Source organism: Conger conger, chromosome 13 (assembly GCF_963514075.1).
Source record: "Conger conger chromosome 13, fConCon1.1, whole genome shotgun sequence".
In the NCBI taxonomy this organism is placed as follows: Eukaryota; Metazoa; Chordata; class Actinopteri; order Anguilliformes; family Congridae; genus Conger; species Conger conger.
In genome coordinates, this window is record NC_083772.1 from 354,421 (window position 1) to 369,420 (window position 15,000).

The 15,000-nt window shown below is 50.9% G+C and overlaps 3 protein-coding genes across 3 annotated transcripts in view; 1 reads left to right on the forward strand and 2 right to left on the reverse strand.

Annotated features, from left to right (window-relative positions):
• Positions 1-1,174, reverse strand: part of ap1s3a (adaptor related protein complex 1 subunit sigma 3a) — a 6,393-nt gene extending 5,219 nt beyond the window's left edge. Inside the window, exons 1-2 of the mRNA XM_061217432.1 lie at positions 1,125-1,174; positions 923-1,028 (exon numbers count right to left, since the gene is read on the reverse strand). Of these exons, the coding sequence (XP_061073416.1) occupies positions 923-925 (3 nt within the window). The 5' untranslated portion in view covers positions 926-1,028; positions 1,125-1,174. The remainder of the gene's footprint in view (positions 1-922; positions 1,029-1,124) is intronic.
• Positions 1,175-1,901: 727 nt separating this feature from the next.
• On the forward strand, positions 1,902-13,520 carry dhrs12la (dehydrogenase/reductase 12-like a). Its single transcript, XM_061217430.1, has 10 exons — positions 1,902-2,059; positions 4,349-4,482; positions 5,182-5,264; positions 5,442-5,537; positions 5,665-5,746; positions 5,994-6,055; positions 6,683-6,787; positions 8,526-8,616; positions 8,794-8,931; positions 12,119-13,520. Exons 1-10 carry the CDS (start codon positions 2,004-2,006, stop codon positions 12,232-12,234), a joined length of 963 nt encoding a protein of 320 aa, XP_061073414.1. The 5' UTR covers positions 1,902-2,003; the 3' UTR covers positions 12,235-13,520.
• A 741-nt stretch (positions 13,521-14,261) lies between these two features.
• wdfy1 (WD repeat and FYVE domain containing 1) overlaps positions 14,262-15,000 on the reverse strand; it is a 9,688-nt gene continuing 8,949 nt past the window's right edge. Inside the window, exon 12 of the mRNA XM_061218035.1 lies at positions 14,262-15,000. This exon is cut by the window's right edge and continues 1,828 nt beyond it. The gene's annotated coding sequence lies outside the window, so the exon portion shown is untranslated.

The following is a 15,000-nucleotide window of genomic DNA, read 5'->3' on the forward strand; positions in this document are numbered from 1 at the left end:
TAACAACCCTGGATTTACAGTGATCTGAAAGTGTAACTATAGCCGGAGCAGTTCGCCTTATGGTTTGGCACGTCCAAACGCGAGCAAAAGCCATAAACAGCCTTCAGGATGGTTCAACTGAAGCGGGACAGTCGCCTAATTGACAAATCCACGTCCACGGAAACCGCTATAGTCGAAAGCACATACATGGAAAGACTGTACCTTTACGGATAAGATTAGACACCCCTGATATAATCTTTTTAGGCCTTCTGTAGCCTATCCCTTCTGTTCTAGTCAGATATTGAACTGTAGTAAAAACTACAGATAGGCCTATCGTCCTGGGCTATATCAGACTGGAATGTGCTCATTAAGATGCTTCAAATAGCCTTCTGGCTATTATATTTTCATAATATAGATTACACTGTGGATCGTAACTACACATCAAAGTCGGTCTGGTCTAGTATAAATATCCTCTCAGACATGAGAATATCTATTAGGCCTATATTAAATATCTATGTCCTCCCTTGCTCAAATACGCAATAGGTTACGCAAAATTATGCGCCACAGAACGCGATAAAAATTAGTGCGAAATGAAATTTCAAAACAAGGTCAGTCATCATTGTGTGTCCCGCAAGAGAGAGCTTAGGTGCAACCAGGCGTCTATGCAGCATCGCGTAACACCTTTCTACCTCTTCAAATGACAATAATCAAACGCTTTAGATCCAATCTCTATGTGACTTATTTTCAACAACGCAATAGACTGTGCCCATTCACGTGGGGAAAAAATTTTATGTATTTTTTAGTGTGGACACTGCAAACACTCGGTTGATAAGGGCAGGTGCATTAACATGTTGGAAGCCGTAGCTTGTGCGGCTGAACATACACTCACAACTCAAAAGTAACCATATTTCCCTGGTGAAAACAAAGACGTAAGACGCCTTACCATTTCTGAATCCAGCGGAGGGTCTTTCTGGTCTTAATACACGGTACTGCCCACTTTATGCTTCTCGCCGATCCGATAAGACAGCATAGTTGCCCTTCCAGGAATTCTACAAACAGAAAGTTTCTAAAACCCTCCCCCTAGGCGTTTGACCACTGGATTGCCCCGCCCCTTACTGCCATTCGGACCCCGGATTGGTGCTCACCTGTCAGGCTGCGCGAGGGACAAGGTGCGCTGCTTGCACAGCACTTTGTGCATCCACTCCACCGCCTGTAAGTGCTCGCTGTATCGCTTCGAGATTACTTTAATCAAATTGCCGTACATACATAAACATTACCCCAATGATACAATAAAAACAGATTTGCTGGTGCAACACAGGTCACACCCAGAAATGACCGAATTCACTGAATGGCGAGACAAAGGTCAGATCTCACGGGGTTGTGTTTCAGAACGACTGGCCTCGATTGTGAAATTTCGCGTTTGAGCGAGGCGCGGTCCACGGTGAGGTCCGAACACACTTTCCAATGATCCCATCCGCTCACAGAACGCTCCTTTCCAAACGGACAAACTAACTAAGCCACACACATATATTTTATTTGGCAATAAAGGCACAACAAAAAAACAAGACACAGCTTTTGCATTCACCAGTGAGAACACGCTGATCAAACTATTCACCCAAAAATGAATTCAATAAATGTTCAGTACAATTCAAGACACACTTACAGACTGATGTAACGCGAGCGCTCAGGGACAGTCTTCCGTTTGAGGGTTTCTCTTTTTTCTTTTTTAATGTATTTTTACTTCATGTACTTTGGGGCTCCGCTATGGTGTTTTCCCTTTTCATTTTTGCCCTACTGTTACTCTGTAAAGTGTCTTTGTGATCGTCTCATGCGAAACGTGCAAAACAAATAAAAGTGAACTGCGCTGAATTTCATACAGATGTCGCGTTGAGTGCCCCTGTTGTTCCGGGGGCCGCCGCTGGATGGCCAGTACTGTCACAAACCTGAACTGGGACACACGTGACTGGCGCATCTGCGCTTAAAACAAAGCGAGGCTGCGAGGCAAACGGGTGCCGACGCTCAGGATGTCTCTATATCGGAACAGCATCTGGTTTTTAAAGGGAATCCACGAATACACAAGGTAAGGTACACTCTTCCCGAGACGCTTTCTTTTAGTGTTTATAGCTGTCTTGAACATGAACAGAGGCCAATCTGTTGCGCAGGCAACCGCAAAAATGCGGCTCTGTAGTTAACACGGGAGACTCCCTCCCCACCTGGCTTACAATCCAGATCAGCATCGTTCATACTGTGAATGTTATCAGCCTGTTCAACAATTACTTTATCAAACAGTGCAAACCATTTCTGTTTCTAATGTAATCTAATGCAAATCTCAGGCTCATTTAGGATATTAGCATTTTCGGTTCAATGTACTGTAGTAGTGCTTGAGAGACTGTTGCTCAAGGTGAGGTGAGTTGCGTATGTTGTCTTGCGTTAGAGTTTGCTCTGGTTGGTTAAGAGTGTCTGTTAAAGGTAATTAAACCTAATGCAAAGGGCGACAGTCGTCTGGCAGTTGGGAGGTTGCCGGTTTGATCCTGGGTGTGTCGAAGTGTCCCTAACCCATAAATGCTCCTGACAAGCTGGTTGGTGCCTTGTAGGGCAGCCTTTCACTGTTGGTGTGTGTGAATGGATGAATGAGAGGCGTCAGTCATAAAGTGCTATATAAATGCAGTTCACTACAACATTTACATTTTAGTCATTTAGAAGATGCTTTTAATCCAAAGCCATTTACAAGTGCATACACACGGCAAAACATGCATGAAGAGCAGTTCTAACCAAAAAACAATATTCATTGTAAGTGCAATTAATTTTTATTGTATAATATAGGGTGTATAAGAGGGAAATCAGGACTGAGGATTAAGGTATAGTATGAAAAGGTGTGCCTTTAGACTGTGTCAAAATATGGGGAGGGATTCTGCTGTTCTGACGGTGGCAGGTCATTCCACCACTGAGGAACCAGAACGGAAAACGGGTGTGAACGTGCAGCTCGACCGCCAGGTGCACGTAGAGAGGGAACCATAAGGCGACCAGAGCTGGCAGACCAGAGTGGTCTAGCTGGGGAGTAGGGAGTGATCAGGGATTGTATGTAAGGTGGGGCAGACCCCTTAGCAGCCTGAAATGCCAACACTAGGGCCTTGAATCGGATGCGTGCGGCAATACAAAGCCAGTGGAGGCCAATGAGAAGCGGGGTGACATGAGCCGACCTGGGCTGACTGGTGATCAGGCAGGCTGCAGCATTCTGGACCAGCTGGAGGGGCTTGATGGCACACGCTGGGAGACCGGCTAGGAGGGAGTTGCAGTAATCCAGGCGGGAAATGACCAACGCCTGGACTAGGAGCTGGGTGGCTTTCTCCGTTAGGAGATGACGGATACGGCAAATATTGTAGAGGAAGAACCTGCAGGTTCTGGCAGTGGAGGATAAATGTGGAGCGAGGGTGAGATGGTAATCAAGATTATTGGCTGTATGGAAAGAGGATACTACAACAGTATAGAGAGGAGAGGACCAAGGACTGAGCCCTGCAGGACTCCAGGACGTAGGGGGGGTGGGTCAAGTAGAACGTATAGATTATGCAGCGGTGGTGGAGGATCATTTAAATTTCACTTCCTTAAACACCCAGTTTACTTTTGTTTCTACCATTCTTGCAGTAAACCAATAAATTAAGCAGCCACTTCCCAATACAACACTGGGTCAGTTATTGCTGCTGTTGATCGTTAGTCATAAAATTCAGGCTACATGTGAATGGGAATATGCGGGAGCGTTACTCCATTTCACACTACACAAAACCGTCGGATCTTCTCCAGAGATATTACTCCCCCAACTGCAAAGGGTGAACATCTAATAAAAGCAGCCAGTGGCCCCTTCACCCTGTGCACCCAGAACACAATGACCCCACAGACACTGGAGCCAGGGCCAGCTTCACAAGGGCTCTCTCATTCGCTCCAGTGGTGTCCTCAGATCATAATGCTGCCCTTTTAGAAGGAAGGGTTTGGTTGAGGCCAGTGAGCTGGGCTAGTTGTTTGTGCTCTTTGTTGAGGTCATGGGGTTAAATCAAAGCGCGCTCATCATATACTGCTTCCATTCTGTCTGCCGTCCTTGACATGACCTTGTTGGCGAGTTGGACTTTTGGCTGACACTGGACGAAATGTACCAGGCCTTAGCAATGTGAGGAAACCAAAATAAACCACAATGGTGGTCATCTGAGTGCAGATACTTGGTTTTTCAAAAGGGAGCCTTCTTTTCCACCAACCATCTCCAGAGTTCACCAGGATTTTCCTTGTTGCGGTTTTCCTGTATTTTTGTAGTTTCCTGAATTTACTACCAGATGGGAATTGGTTGAGCTGTTCTCTCGTGTGCGTGTGCGTGCGCGTGCAGGAAGGGCTATGAGAACGCTGCTCAGCGCTTTGTGGAGAAGGATCTGGACGTGTCCGTGGCCGGCCGGTCCTTCATGATCACCGGCGCGAACAGCGGGATCGGGAAAGCCACGGCCATCGCCATCGCTAAGAGAGGTACGGGGATTACTCCCAGATTCATCACAACTCACTATGAACCATGCATTTAAAGGTACTCATAGGGGCAATACAACAGGTTTACAGATTTAAAGAGTTTCCAAAAAGAACTTTGTGATTCCGCAGAACCCCATCTAGGTCAAGGGTTCTTTGTCAGGCAAAATGGTTCCTTGCCTGAGAGCTTTCACACTTCACATCTCTGATAGAGGGTTCCATACAGAACTGAGACGAGCCTGAGTGTCTGGGTGTTGGGTGCTGGGTGTTGTCCATGAGGAAGCCATGAGAGCTTCCTGCGTTACATGCTGCGTTAGTCCAGCCTACCGTTTCCATCTTTCAGATGAGACATTAAACCTCGGCCCTGACTCACTGTCTTTAAAGATCCCATGACAGTCTTCGCAAAGAGTAGGGGGTTCCCTAGTGTCCTGGCTAAATTCCCTGGCCCTTTCAACCAGCCACATAATTGTCCTGTTTTAATTGGCAAAAAATTGTCCACTCCCTTTCTACCTCAGCTGATGTGTGGTCAGAATTGTGGTGCAAAATGGCTGCCGTTGCATCACCCAGGTGGTGGTTGAGGCTGTGAAGCACTTTGAGCTCAGCCACAACCCCTCAGGACTGGGCAGAATTCCACAAAAAGGTAAAACTCGTGGCCTGGTTCTTTCACGGTTTTGTTTTTGATATCAGGCTGTCTAACTCCCCTAGGTGGGGTGATTCACATGGTCTGCAGGAATAAGGACAAGGCGGAGGAGGCCAGGGGCGAAATCATCAGGGAGACGTCCAACAAAGTCAGTGGCCCCTGTGCTCCTCTTCATGTCCCAGTGATACTGTGCTGTTTCCCATTTACGTGTCGCCAGTCTGAGATTAAAAAATAAATATTTCTAAATGGTAATTATTGCACTTTTGCCTTTGTGTACAAGTTAGTTATGAAAATGCTAAGTCTTGAATGTGTGTCTCTAAAACAGGAGATTCATCTCCATATCCTGGACCTATCGGAGCCTCGAAAAGTTTGGGAATTTGCTGAAGCTTTTAAGAAAAAATACAAATCTCTGAATGTGCTGGTGAGGTCACAGACCTGTGGGGTGTAAATATTTTCAGTCCAAAATCAGCCCAGTGTGGAGTTTTATACAACACTGCTGATTTCCTCTGTACACCTTTCCCTTGTCCTCTCTCCCCCTCCCTCTGTAGGTGAATAATGCGGGCAGCATGGTGACTCAGAGGGAGGTAAACTCTGATGGTCTGGAAAAGAGCTTTGCTACCAACACTCTGGGTATGTACCACACCCAGGGGCATTGTGGGTAAGAGAGTCTGTACAACAGCCAGGGGCATTATGGGTAAGAGAGTCTGTACCACACCCAGGGGCATTGTGGGTAAGAAAGTCTGTACCACACCCACGGCATTGTGGGTAAGAGAGTCTGTACCACACCCAGGGCATTGTGGGTAAGAGAGTCTGTACCACACCCACTGCTGGAAGACAGAGTCTGGGAGTCTGACTGTACCTTCCCTCTCTCCTCCAGGGGTGTACATTCTCACCAAGAGTCTGATCCCCCTGCTGGAGAAGAGCAGTGAGCCCCGGGTGGTGAGTGTACCCCAAGTTTGTGTTAAACACCGCCCCCACTAAAGCCCCCCCATCTGCAGTCCCTGATTAACAAGACCAGCACACACACACACACACACACACACTCACTCACTCACTCACTCATTCACTCACTCACTCACTCACTCACTCACTCACACGCCCACAATCACACACACTCACTCACAATCACACAATCACACACACACACACACACACACTCACTCACTCACTCACAATCACACACACACACTCACACACTCACACACTCACACACTCACACACTCACACACTCACACACTCACACACACACACACACACACACTCACTCACACACTCTCACACACAGACACACACACACACACTCACTCACTCACTCACTCACTCACTCACTCACTCACTCACTCACTCATTCACTCATTCACTCACTCACTCACTCACTCACTCACTCACTCACTCACACACAATCACACTCTCACACTCTCACACTCTCACACACAGACACACACACACACACACACTCAGTACCAGGGTCAGTGCAGTATCAGTTCCTCCCGTGGTTTTCATATTCTTAGGGTTAGGGTTTCATTCTCTTGATAAAGTGCAGATGATCTGCCCCCCTCCCCCCAGATCACAGTGTCCTCTGGAGGAATGCTGGTGCAGAAGCTCCGCACGGGGAACCTGCAGTCTGAGCGCGGGAGGTTCGACGGCACCAAGGTCTACGCCCAGAACAAGGTCAGCAGGGCTGGGTGGGGCTGAGTGGTGTGGGGGAGGGTGAGGTGGGGTAGGGTGAGGTGGGGTAGTGTAGGGCTGAGTGCGGTGGGGTAGGGTGAGGTGGGGTAGTGTAGGGCTGAGTGCGGTGGGGTAGGGTGAGGTGGGGTAGTATTGGGCTGAGTGCGGTGGGGTAGGGTGAGGTGGGGTAGTGTAGGGCTGAGTGCGGTGGGGTAGGGTGAGGTGGGGTAGTATTGGGCTGAGTGGTGTGGGGTAGGGTGAGGTGGGGTAGTATTGGGCTGAGTGGTGTGGGGTAGGGTGAGGTGGGGTAGTATAGGGCTGAGTGGTGTGGGGTAGGGTGAGGTGGGGTAGTGTAGGGCTGGGTGCGGTGGGGTAGGGTGAGGTGGGGTAGTGTAGGGCTGAGTGCGGTGGGGTAGGGTGAGGTGGGGTAGTGTAGGGCTGAGTGCGGTGGGGTAGGGTGAGGTGGGGTAGTATTGGGCTGAGTGGTGTGGGGTAGGGTGAGGTGGGGTAGTATTGGGCTGAGTGGTGTGGGGTAGGGTGAGGTGGGGTAGTGTAGGGCTGAGTGGTGTGGGGTAGGGTGAGGTGGGGTAGTGTAGGGCTGGGTGCGGTGGGGTAGGGTGAGGTGGGGTAGTGTAGGGCTGAATGCGGTGGGGTAGGGTGAGGTGGGGTAGTGTAGGGCTGAGTGGTGTGGGGTAGGGTGAGGTGGGGTAGTGTAGGGCTGAGTGGTGTGGGGTAGGGTGAGGTGGGGTAGTGTAGGGCTGAGTGGTGTGGGGTAGGGTGAGGTGGGGTAGTGTAGGGCTGAGTGGTGTGGGGTAGGGTGAGGTGGGATAGTGTAGGGCTGAGTGTGGTGGGGTAGGGTGAGGTGGGGTAGTATTGGGCTGAGTGGTGTGGGGTAGGGTGAGGTGGGGTAGTGTAGGGCTGAGTGTGGTGGGGTAGGGTGAGGTGGGGTAGTATTGGGCTGAGTGGTGTGGGGTAGGGTGAGGTGGGGTAGTATAGGGCTGAGTGGTGTGGGGTAGGGTGAGGTGGGGTAGTATTGGGCTGAGTGGTGTGGGGTAGGGTGAGGTGGGGTAGTGTAGGGCTGAGTGTGGTGGGGTAGGGTGAGGTGGGGTAGTATTGGGCTGAGTGGTGTGGGGTAGGGTGAGGTGGGGTAGTATAGGGCTGAGTGGTGTGGGGTAGGGTGAGGTGGGGTAGTGTAGGGCTGGGTGCGGTGGGGTAGGGTGAGGTGGGGTAGTGTAGGGCTGAGTGCGGTGGGGTAGGGTGAGGTGGGGTAGTGTAGGGCTGAGTGCGGTGGGGTAGGGTGAGGTGGGGTAGTATTGGGCTGAGTGGTGTGGGGTAGGGTGAGGTGGGGTAGTATTGGGCTGAGTGGTGTGGGGTAGGGTGAGGTGGGGTAGTGTAGGGCTGAGTGGTGTGGGGTAGGGTGAGGTGGGGTAGTGTAGGGCTGAGTGGTGTGGGGTAGGGTGAGGTGGGGTAGTGTAGGGTTGAGTGGTGTGGGGTAGGGCACATGCTAATGGCATGATAGCATGCAGCACCTGTATGTGCGAGATGTCTTCCAATGAAAGCGCCTCATGGACATGCAAACACAAGGGACTGAAAGGATGAAACTCCTCTGATTAAGAATACCCCAGGGCCACACTGGTGTTTAGGGTGAAGGCAGCCAGTCTTTCTGCAGGGGAACTAACCCAAATGTTTACGTCTCCTCTCTGGCAGAACTGTGTAGGTTTATTCGCTCCTGTGCTTGCAGAGGCAGCAGGTGGTGATGACTGAGCAGTGGTCCAAGGTGCACGACACCGTGCACTTCTCCGCCATGCACCCCGGCTGGGCCGACACCCCAGGTACCGTCTGCACGGGAGAGAGGGAGGAGGCGGGGGCACGCAATATCGGCAATATTCCCAAGTGAATGACAGCCAGATAAGGGCGAGATGGAAGATGGAGAGACGTTTATCCTTAAAGCTGATTGGCTGAATCATCAGTAGTCATCAGCAGTGGCCAATCCCCTGTCTCTCTCCCAGCTGTTGCCGCGGTGAGGCCGGATTTCTACCGCTCGATGCAGGACAAGCTGCGCAGCGCGGAGCAGGGCGCCGACACCGCGGTGTGGCTCGCCCTGTCCCCGGCCGCCAGAGCCACGCCCAGCGGGCGCTTCTACCAAGGTACCCAGGGCCCGACCCGTACCCAGGGCCCGACCCGAACCCAGGGCCCGACCCAAACCCAGGGCCCGACCCAAACCCAGGGCCCGACCCAAACCCAGGGCCCGACCCGAACCCAGGGCCCGACCCAAACCCAGGGCCCGACCCAAACCCAGGGCCCGACCCGAACCCAGGGCCCGACCCAAACCCAGGGCCCGACCCAAACCCAGGTCCCGACCCAAACCCAGGGCCCGACCCAAACCCAGGGCCCAGGCCCGACCCAAACCCAGGGCCCAGGCCCGACCCAAACCCAGGGCCCGACCCAAACCCAGGGCCCGACCCAAACCCTGGGCCCAGGCCCGACCCAAACCCAGGGCCGGGCCCGACCCAAACCCAGGTCCCGACCCAAACCCTGGTCCCGACCCAAACCCAGGGCCCGACCCAAACCCAGGTCCCGACCCAAACCCTGGTCCCGACCCAAACCCAGGGCCCGACCCAAACCCAGGGCCCGACCCGTACCCAGGGCCCGACCCAAACCCAGACCCAGTCCAAATCAAACACTGATCCCAAACTTGGGAAAGAATTTTTTTCCGAATCATAAGTCAAACCCAGGACCCCGATCCCAACTAGCATTGTGTAGTTTCATTATCATGCTTCTAATTGTGTGAGTAGCATAACGTTTTTAGGTGGGAACAGAAAAATGGCTTTATGTCACATGATGCAGGCAGTTTACCTTACATTTGGACTGTACCATTGTGTCTGATAATAAGGTTTAAAGGGGGTGGATAGGATCAGTTATGCTGCAGATGACAGAGTGATGCAGGTTATGCAGAGGGAGTCTAAACCAGGAGATTTCTGTTCTCCATCCACTGGAGAAGGCAAGGAAAGGAAGCGAGTTCAGAGGAATCAAGAAAAAGTGAATTTGACAATGGCTCCTTCGAGTGTCAGTTTGAAGCCACGTCAGTTACAGACGTAGCAGGCTGGAACCAAAGGTCGATCATTGATACATCATGCATTCCAAAAAATACTTCAGCAAAAAAGGTATTGATGCACTCATGTTTCCTCGCTCAAGAATTATTTGGGAGCCTCCTAGGTCCTTCAAAAACATTGAACAGGTTGGAATGTTCAGATCAGTCAATGAACCAGGAGACAAGGAACTGGAATGAGCCTAAAACAGACTCTGAAGAGGTTCAGCCAATCAGCATGCCCAAATGTCAAACTGCAGACTGAAAAAGTGGAGTTAAAGGTCTAAGAGTGAGAGTGCCAGCCTCTCTCAGTAATTTACTGTTTGTCATTTATTGTGCAACAGTTTCTGGATTCCACTGAAAGTGCTGTCAGCCGTGCACCGGTGTCTCTGTAGCGTATTGACCGAGCGGAGTGTGGTGTCTCTGTAGCGTATTTACAGCGCAGAGTGTAGCGTCTCTGTAGCGTATTTACAGAGCAGAGTGTAGCGTCTCTGTAGCGTATTTACAGAGCAGAGTGTAGCGTCTCTGTAGCGTATTTACAGCACAGAGTGTGGTGTCTCTGTAGCGTATTGACCGGGCGGAGTGTGGTGTCTCTGTAGCGTATTGACCGGGCGGAGTGTGGTGTCTCTGTAGCGTATTGACCGGGCGGAGTGTGGTGTCTCTGTAGCGTATTGACCGGGCGGAGTGTGAGACAGGCAGTGCCTGTGTGAGCAGGATGAGGCAGTGCTCGGCTGAATGTGGCTATGTGTGCGTCTGACGGCGGGGGGGGGGGTTGGCACAGCTGCTGGGCGATACGATCAGTAACAGACACGGCGAGAGGAGCAGGCCACGCCCCCAGCCTGAGCTCATACCCCACAGCAGCAGATCCTGAAACACAGACTCCAGCGCCCTGCAGCAGCGCAGAGGCCCGTGACAAACGCAGCCAAACACTCCAGCTTTGTGTGACTGGAACACACCATACAACACATCTGTCCTCCGATCGGCCAGGGAGGGCAACTCAGGACACCACACCCACCTACACCACACTAACCTACACCTACACCACACTAACCTACACCACTAACCTACACCTACACCACACCCACCTACACCACACTAACCTACACCTACACCTACACCACACCCACCTACACCACTAACCTACACCTACACCACACCCACCTACACCACACTAACCTACACCTACACCACACCCACCTACACCACACTAACCTACACCTACACCTACACCACACCCACCTACACCACACTAACCTACACCTACACCACACCCACCTACACCACACTAACCTACACCTACACCACACCCACCTACACCACACTAACCTACACCTACACCACACCCACCTACACCACACTAACCTACACCTACACCACACCCACCTACACCACACTAACCTACACCACTAACCTACACCTACACCACACTAACCTACACCACTAACCTACACCTACACCACACCCACCTACACCACAATAACCTACACCACACCCACCTACACCACACTAACCTACACCTACACCACACCCACCTACACCACACTAACCTACACCTACACCTACACCACTAACCTACACCTACACCACACCACACTAACCTACACCTACACCACACCCACCTACACCACACTAACCTACAACACACCCACCTACACCTACACCTACACCACACCCACCTACACCACACTAACCCACACACTAACCTACACCTACACCGCACTAACCTACACCTACACCCACCTACACCACACTAACCTACACCATACCCACCTACACCTACACCACACTAACCTACACCACACCCACCTACACCACACTAACCTACAACACACCCACCTACACCTACACCACACCCACCTACACCACACTAACCTACACCACACCCACCTACACCACACTAACCTACACCTACACCAAACTACACCTACACCACATCCACCTACACCATACTAACCTACACCACAGCCAGGCAGTGTGGCTGAAATATACAACCTATTCTATATCTAGCCAATGTGTAACATGACAGGGAATTTCTGTATCGTTACTAAAATGACTATTTCAATGACAGACAGTGTGTGTGCGTGTGTGTGTGTGTACGTATGTGTGTGTGTGTGTCCCCGTGTATGTGTTTGTGTGTGTGTATATGTATGTGTGTGTGTGTGTGTGTGTGTGTGTGGGTGTGTGTCCGTGTGTGTGTTTGTGTGTGTGTATGTATGTGTGTGTGTGTGGGTGTGTGTGTGTTTCAGATCGGAGGATGGTCTCGGCCCACCTGCCCCTTGCCTGGACACACAGCCCTGGGGAGCGGGAGCAGAAGTTCATGGTGCTGCTGGAGGAGATGGCCCAAACCTTCCAGCCCCACTGAGCACCGCACAGAACACCTTCAGCTCCGCCGTCTCACCGTTTACAGCTACAGCGCCTGATTCACCAAAATAACCACTTAACAGCTTTAGTGACCAAAATAGTGCTATAACTGCTCTGAAGCTGTAACTGCTCTGAAGCTTGACTCCCCCTCTAAGCAGGTCTGTGTGCCGTGAATTTAAAAGGGGTTTGAGAGGCAGAGGGCTACATGTTCCACTGCCATACAGCAGCAAGAGTGATTCGTTGTTAAGACACCGTTGCATGCTGGGTAATGATAACAGCGTAGGACAGTCTTGCAAGACCCCATAACCCTGCATCACGGCAGCAACAGGGTTTCCCCATCGGAAATGCAGGGGCTGGCAGGACAGGGCAGTTGGAGGAGAGATGGGCTCCAGAACTGGGCAGGCCTACCTCTGGAACACAGTGGGGTCAACTGGTCTCATGTCCCCATTTCTGCGAAACCTAAGCCTATGGGCACCACCTGGACAGGTCTTACCTGTGGAACCCAGCCCGGGACGAGTCCCCTCTCTGCACTTGCCTCTGGAAACACGAGCTTTATTAAATTAACATTCACTGCAGCTGTTTGGCTCCTGTTTGCCCTAACCTTTGGCAGACCTGATGCTTTTATTGACAGCATCGCCGGATGTGTGTCTGACTGATGTGCAATAATTTGAATGATGTGTAAGTTCAGTGTGTTTAACCACCAATGTTTCACTAGGACTGCATTTCCCCTTGTTATGAGAGTATCAAAGCCATGCGTTTCTCTGGGTCAGAACCTCACATGCGTTTCTCTGGAAAATTTTAAAATCCAGAGCTGTCTTTATCCCTCCCCATGTCAGAATTTTTTATTCTGTGGATCTCACCTTCCATGTGGGGAATCGGTTGAGTTGTCTGTCCTATGTTGGACTTGTCTGTTCTATGTTGGACCTGTCTGTCCTATGTTGGACTTGTCTGTCCTATGTTGAGCCTCGTTGACTTGTCTGTCCTTCACTATCTCTGTTCCTGTGGGTCTCCTTCTATGTCTGGTTCAGCGTTGCCACCCTGCTTTAAACTCCAAGGTTTTGTGGACAGTTCTTCGAAATGTTTGGTTTGCATTTTACAGCAGATGTTTGAACTTAAATCATTGAAACATGGTTTTATCCACATCCTGTGCACCTTCAACCTGAGGGCCAAATCCTCAATGTGCTGACTGCCAAATATAAGAGAATAATCATGTTCTAAATAACTCTGTAACTGTCCCCTCTATTATTAGATATTAGTGATGTGAATAAAAACATTTTTGCTCACAAATCTTCAGTGTCCGACTGTGTTTTGAGGCTGCATATTAAGTCAGATGAAAGTAGCTTTTAGCAAGGAGCAGGTTTGGGGAGGTCCAACATGGGTTTGGGTTGATGGGTGAGCCTTCTATGGTAACCTAGGGGACAAGGTATGGGCTGAACAGGTGACCCATCTGTAACCAAGGGGACAAGGTATGGGCTGAACAGGTGACCCATCTGTAACCAAGGGGACAGGGTTTGGGTTGAACAGGTGATCCATCTGTAACCAAGGGGACAGGGTTTGGGCTGAACAGGTGACCCATCTGTAACCAAGGGGACAGGGTACGGGCTGAACAGGTGACCCATCTGTAACCAAGGGGACAAGGTATGGGCTGAACAGGTGACCCATCTGTAACCAAGGGGACAGGGTTTGGGTTGAACAGGTGACCCATCTGTAACCAAGGGGACAGGGTTTGGGTTGAACAGGCAACATATCAGTGGGAACCTTGGGGACAGAGATGACTGGCGACCTCTTGTTTGTTTATAAACTAGGAAAAAAGGTTTGGGTTGAACAGGGTGGTCTATCCTTGGTAACACAGGGGACAGGGATAAGGCAGAACATGTTTCTCTGGAATGGAGAGATGGAGAGGGGCACAGCACTGCCAGGGAGAGGCTGGGCTCAGGGCTCAAGTGGTTCCACTGTAGCTGAGATACGACTGAAGCAGGAAGTGAAGTAAAGGAGCTCTGTTTGCAGAAATGCACATCAGAAACAAGCTACAGGTTAGTGTAGAATTTTATTAAGCTTCTTTAAACTTCAATATTCACGTCTTCCACAGCCGAGAACAGCATCAGGCAGAAATGATCAGCCGGTGTTATCCTTAAAAATGCCCTGTCCCACATGTACAACACTGTGGCTGCGGGTTCCTTAACACAATGGCATGAAACTGAAGCTGCTATTTTCCGTGTGTTTGTGGAAGTCCCGTTTTCTCAAGATGCTAAGTGAGGTCATGTTCATCCATCCACCTTTGTGTGGAAAACAAGATGGGTCTTCTTCCCAAAAACAGCGCATGGAGCTGGGAAAACATTACAGCAGCAATCCCAACGCTGTGTACTGGCTGTCTAATGTCCGTTTGTCTCGGGATGCTTTCAGATTACAAATTAGGATTACATCTTCGTAAATCGCCATGGTGATGGGGGGCAACAGATCAGCAGCTCGAAAAGCGAAGCTGCAGAAGCCCAGCCACATTCAGCCACATTCAGCCCAGCCACATTCAGCCCAGCCACATTCAGCCACATTCAGCCCAGCCACATTCAGCCCAGCCACATTCAGCCACATTCAGCCCAGCCACATTCAGCCCAGCCAGATTCAGCCAGATTCAGCCCAGCCAGATTCAGCCCAGCCACATTCAGCCACATTCAGCCCAGCCAGATTCAGCCCAGCCAGCTTCTCAGAAACCCTGCTACTGGTGACCTACAGTAGGGCAGACATTTCACCAAGCACACACCAGGAGTAG

Excerpts from the sequence above, each read along its gene's own strand:
- dhrs12la (XM_061217430.1), top strand. The coding sequence starts at position 2,004 with ATGTCTCTATATCGGAACAGCATCTGGTTTTTAAAGGGAATCCACGAA. Across the intron at positions 5,747-5,993 it reads CTTTGCTACCAACACTCTGG|GGGTGTACATTCTCACCAAG; the intron begins GTATGTACCACA and ends TCTCTCCTCCAG. Across the intron at positions 6,056-6,682 it reads AGAGCAGTGAGCCCCGGGTG|ATCACAGTGTCCTCTGGAGG; the intron begins GTGAGTGTACCC and ends CCCTCCCCCCAG.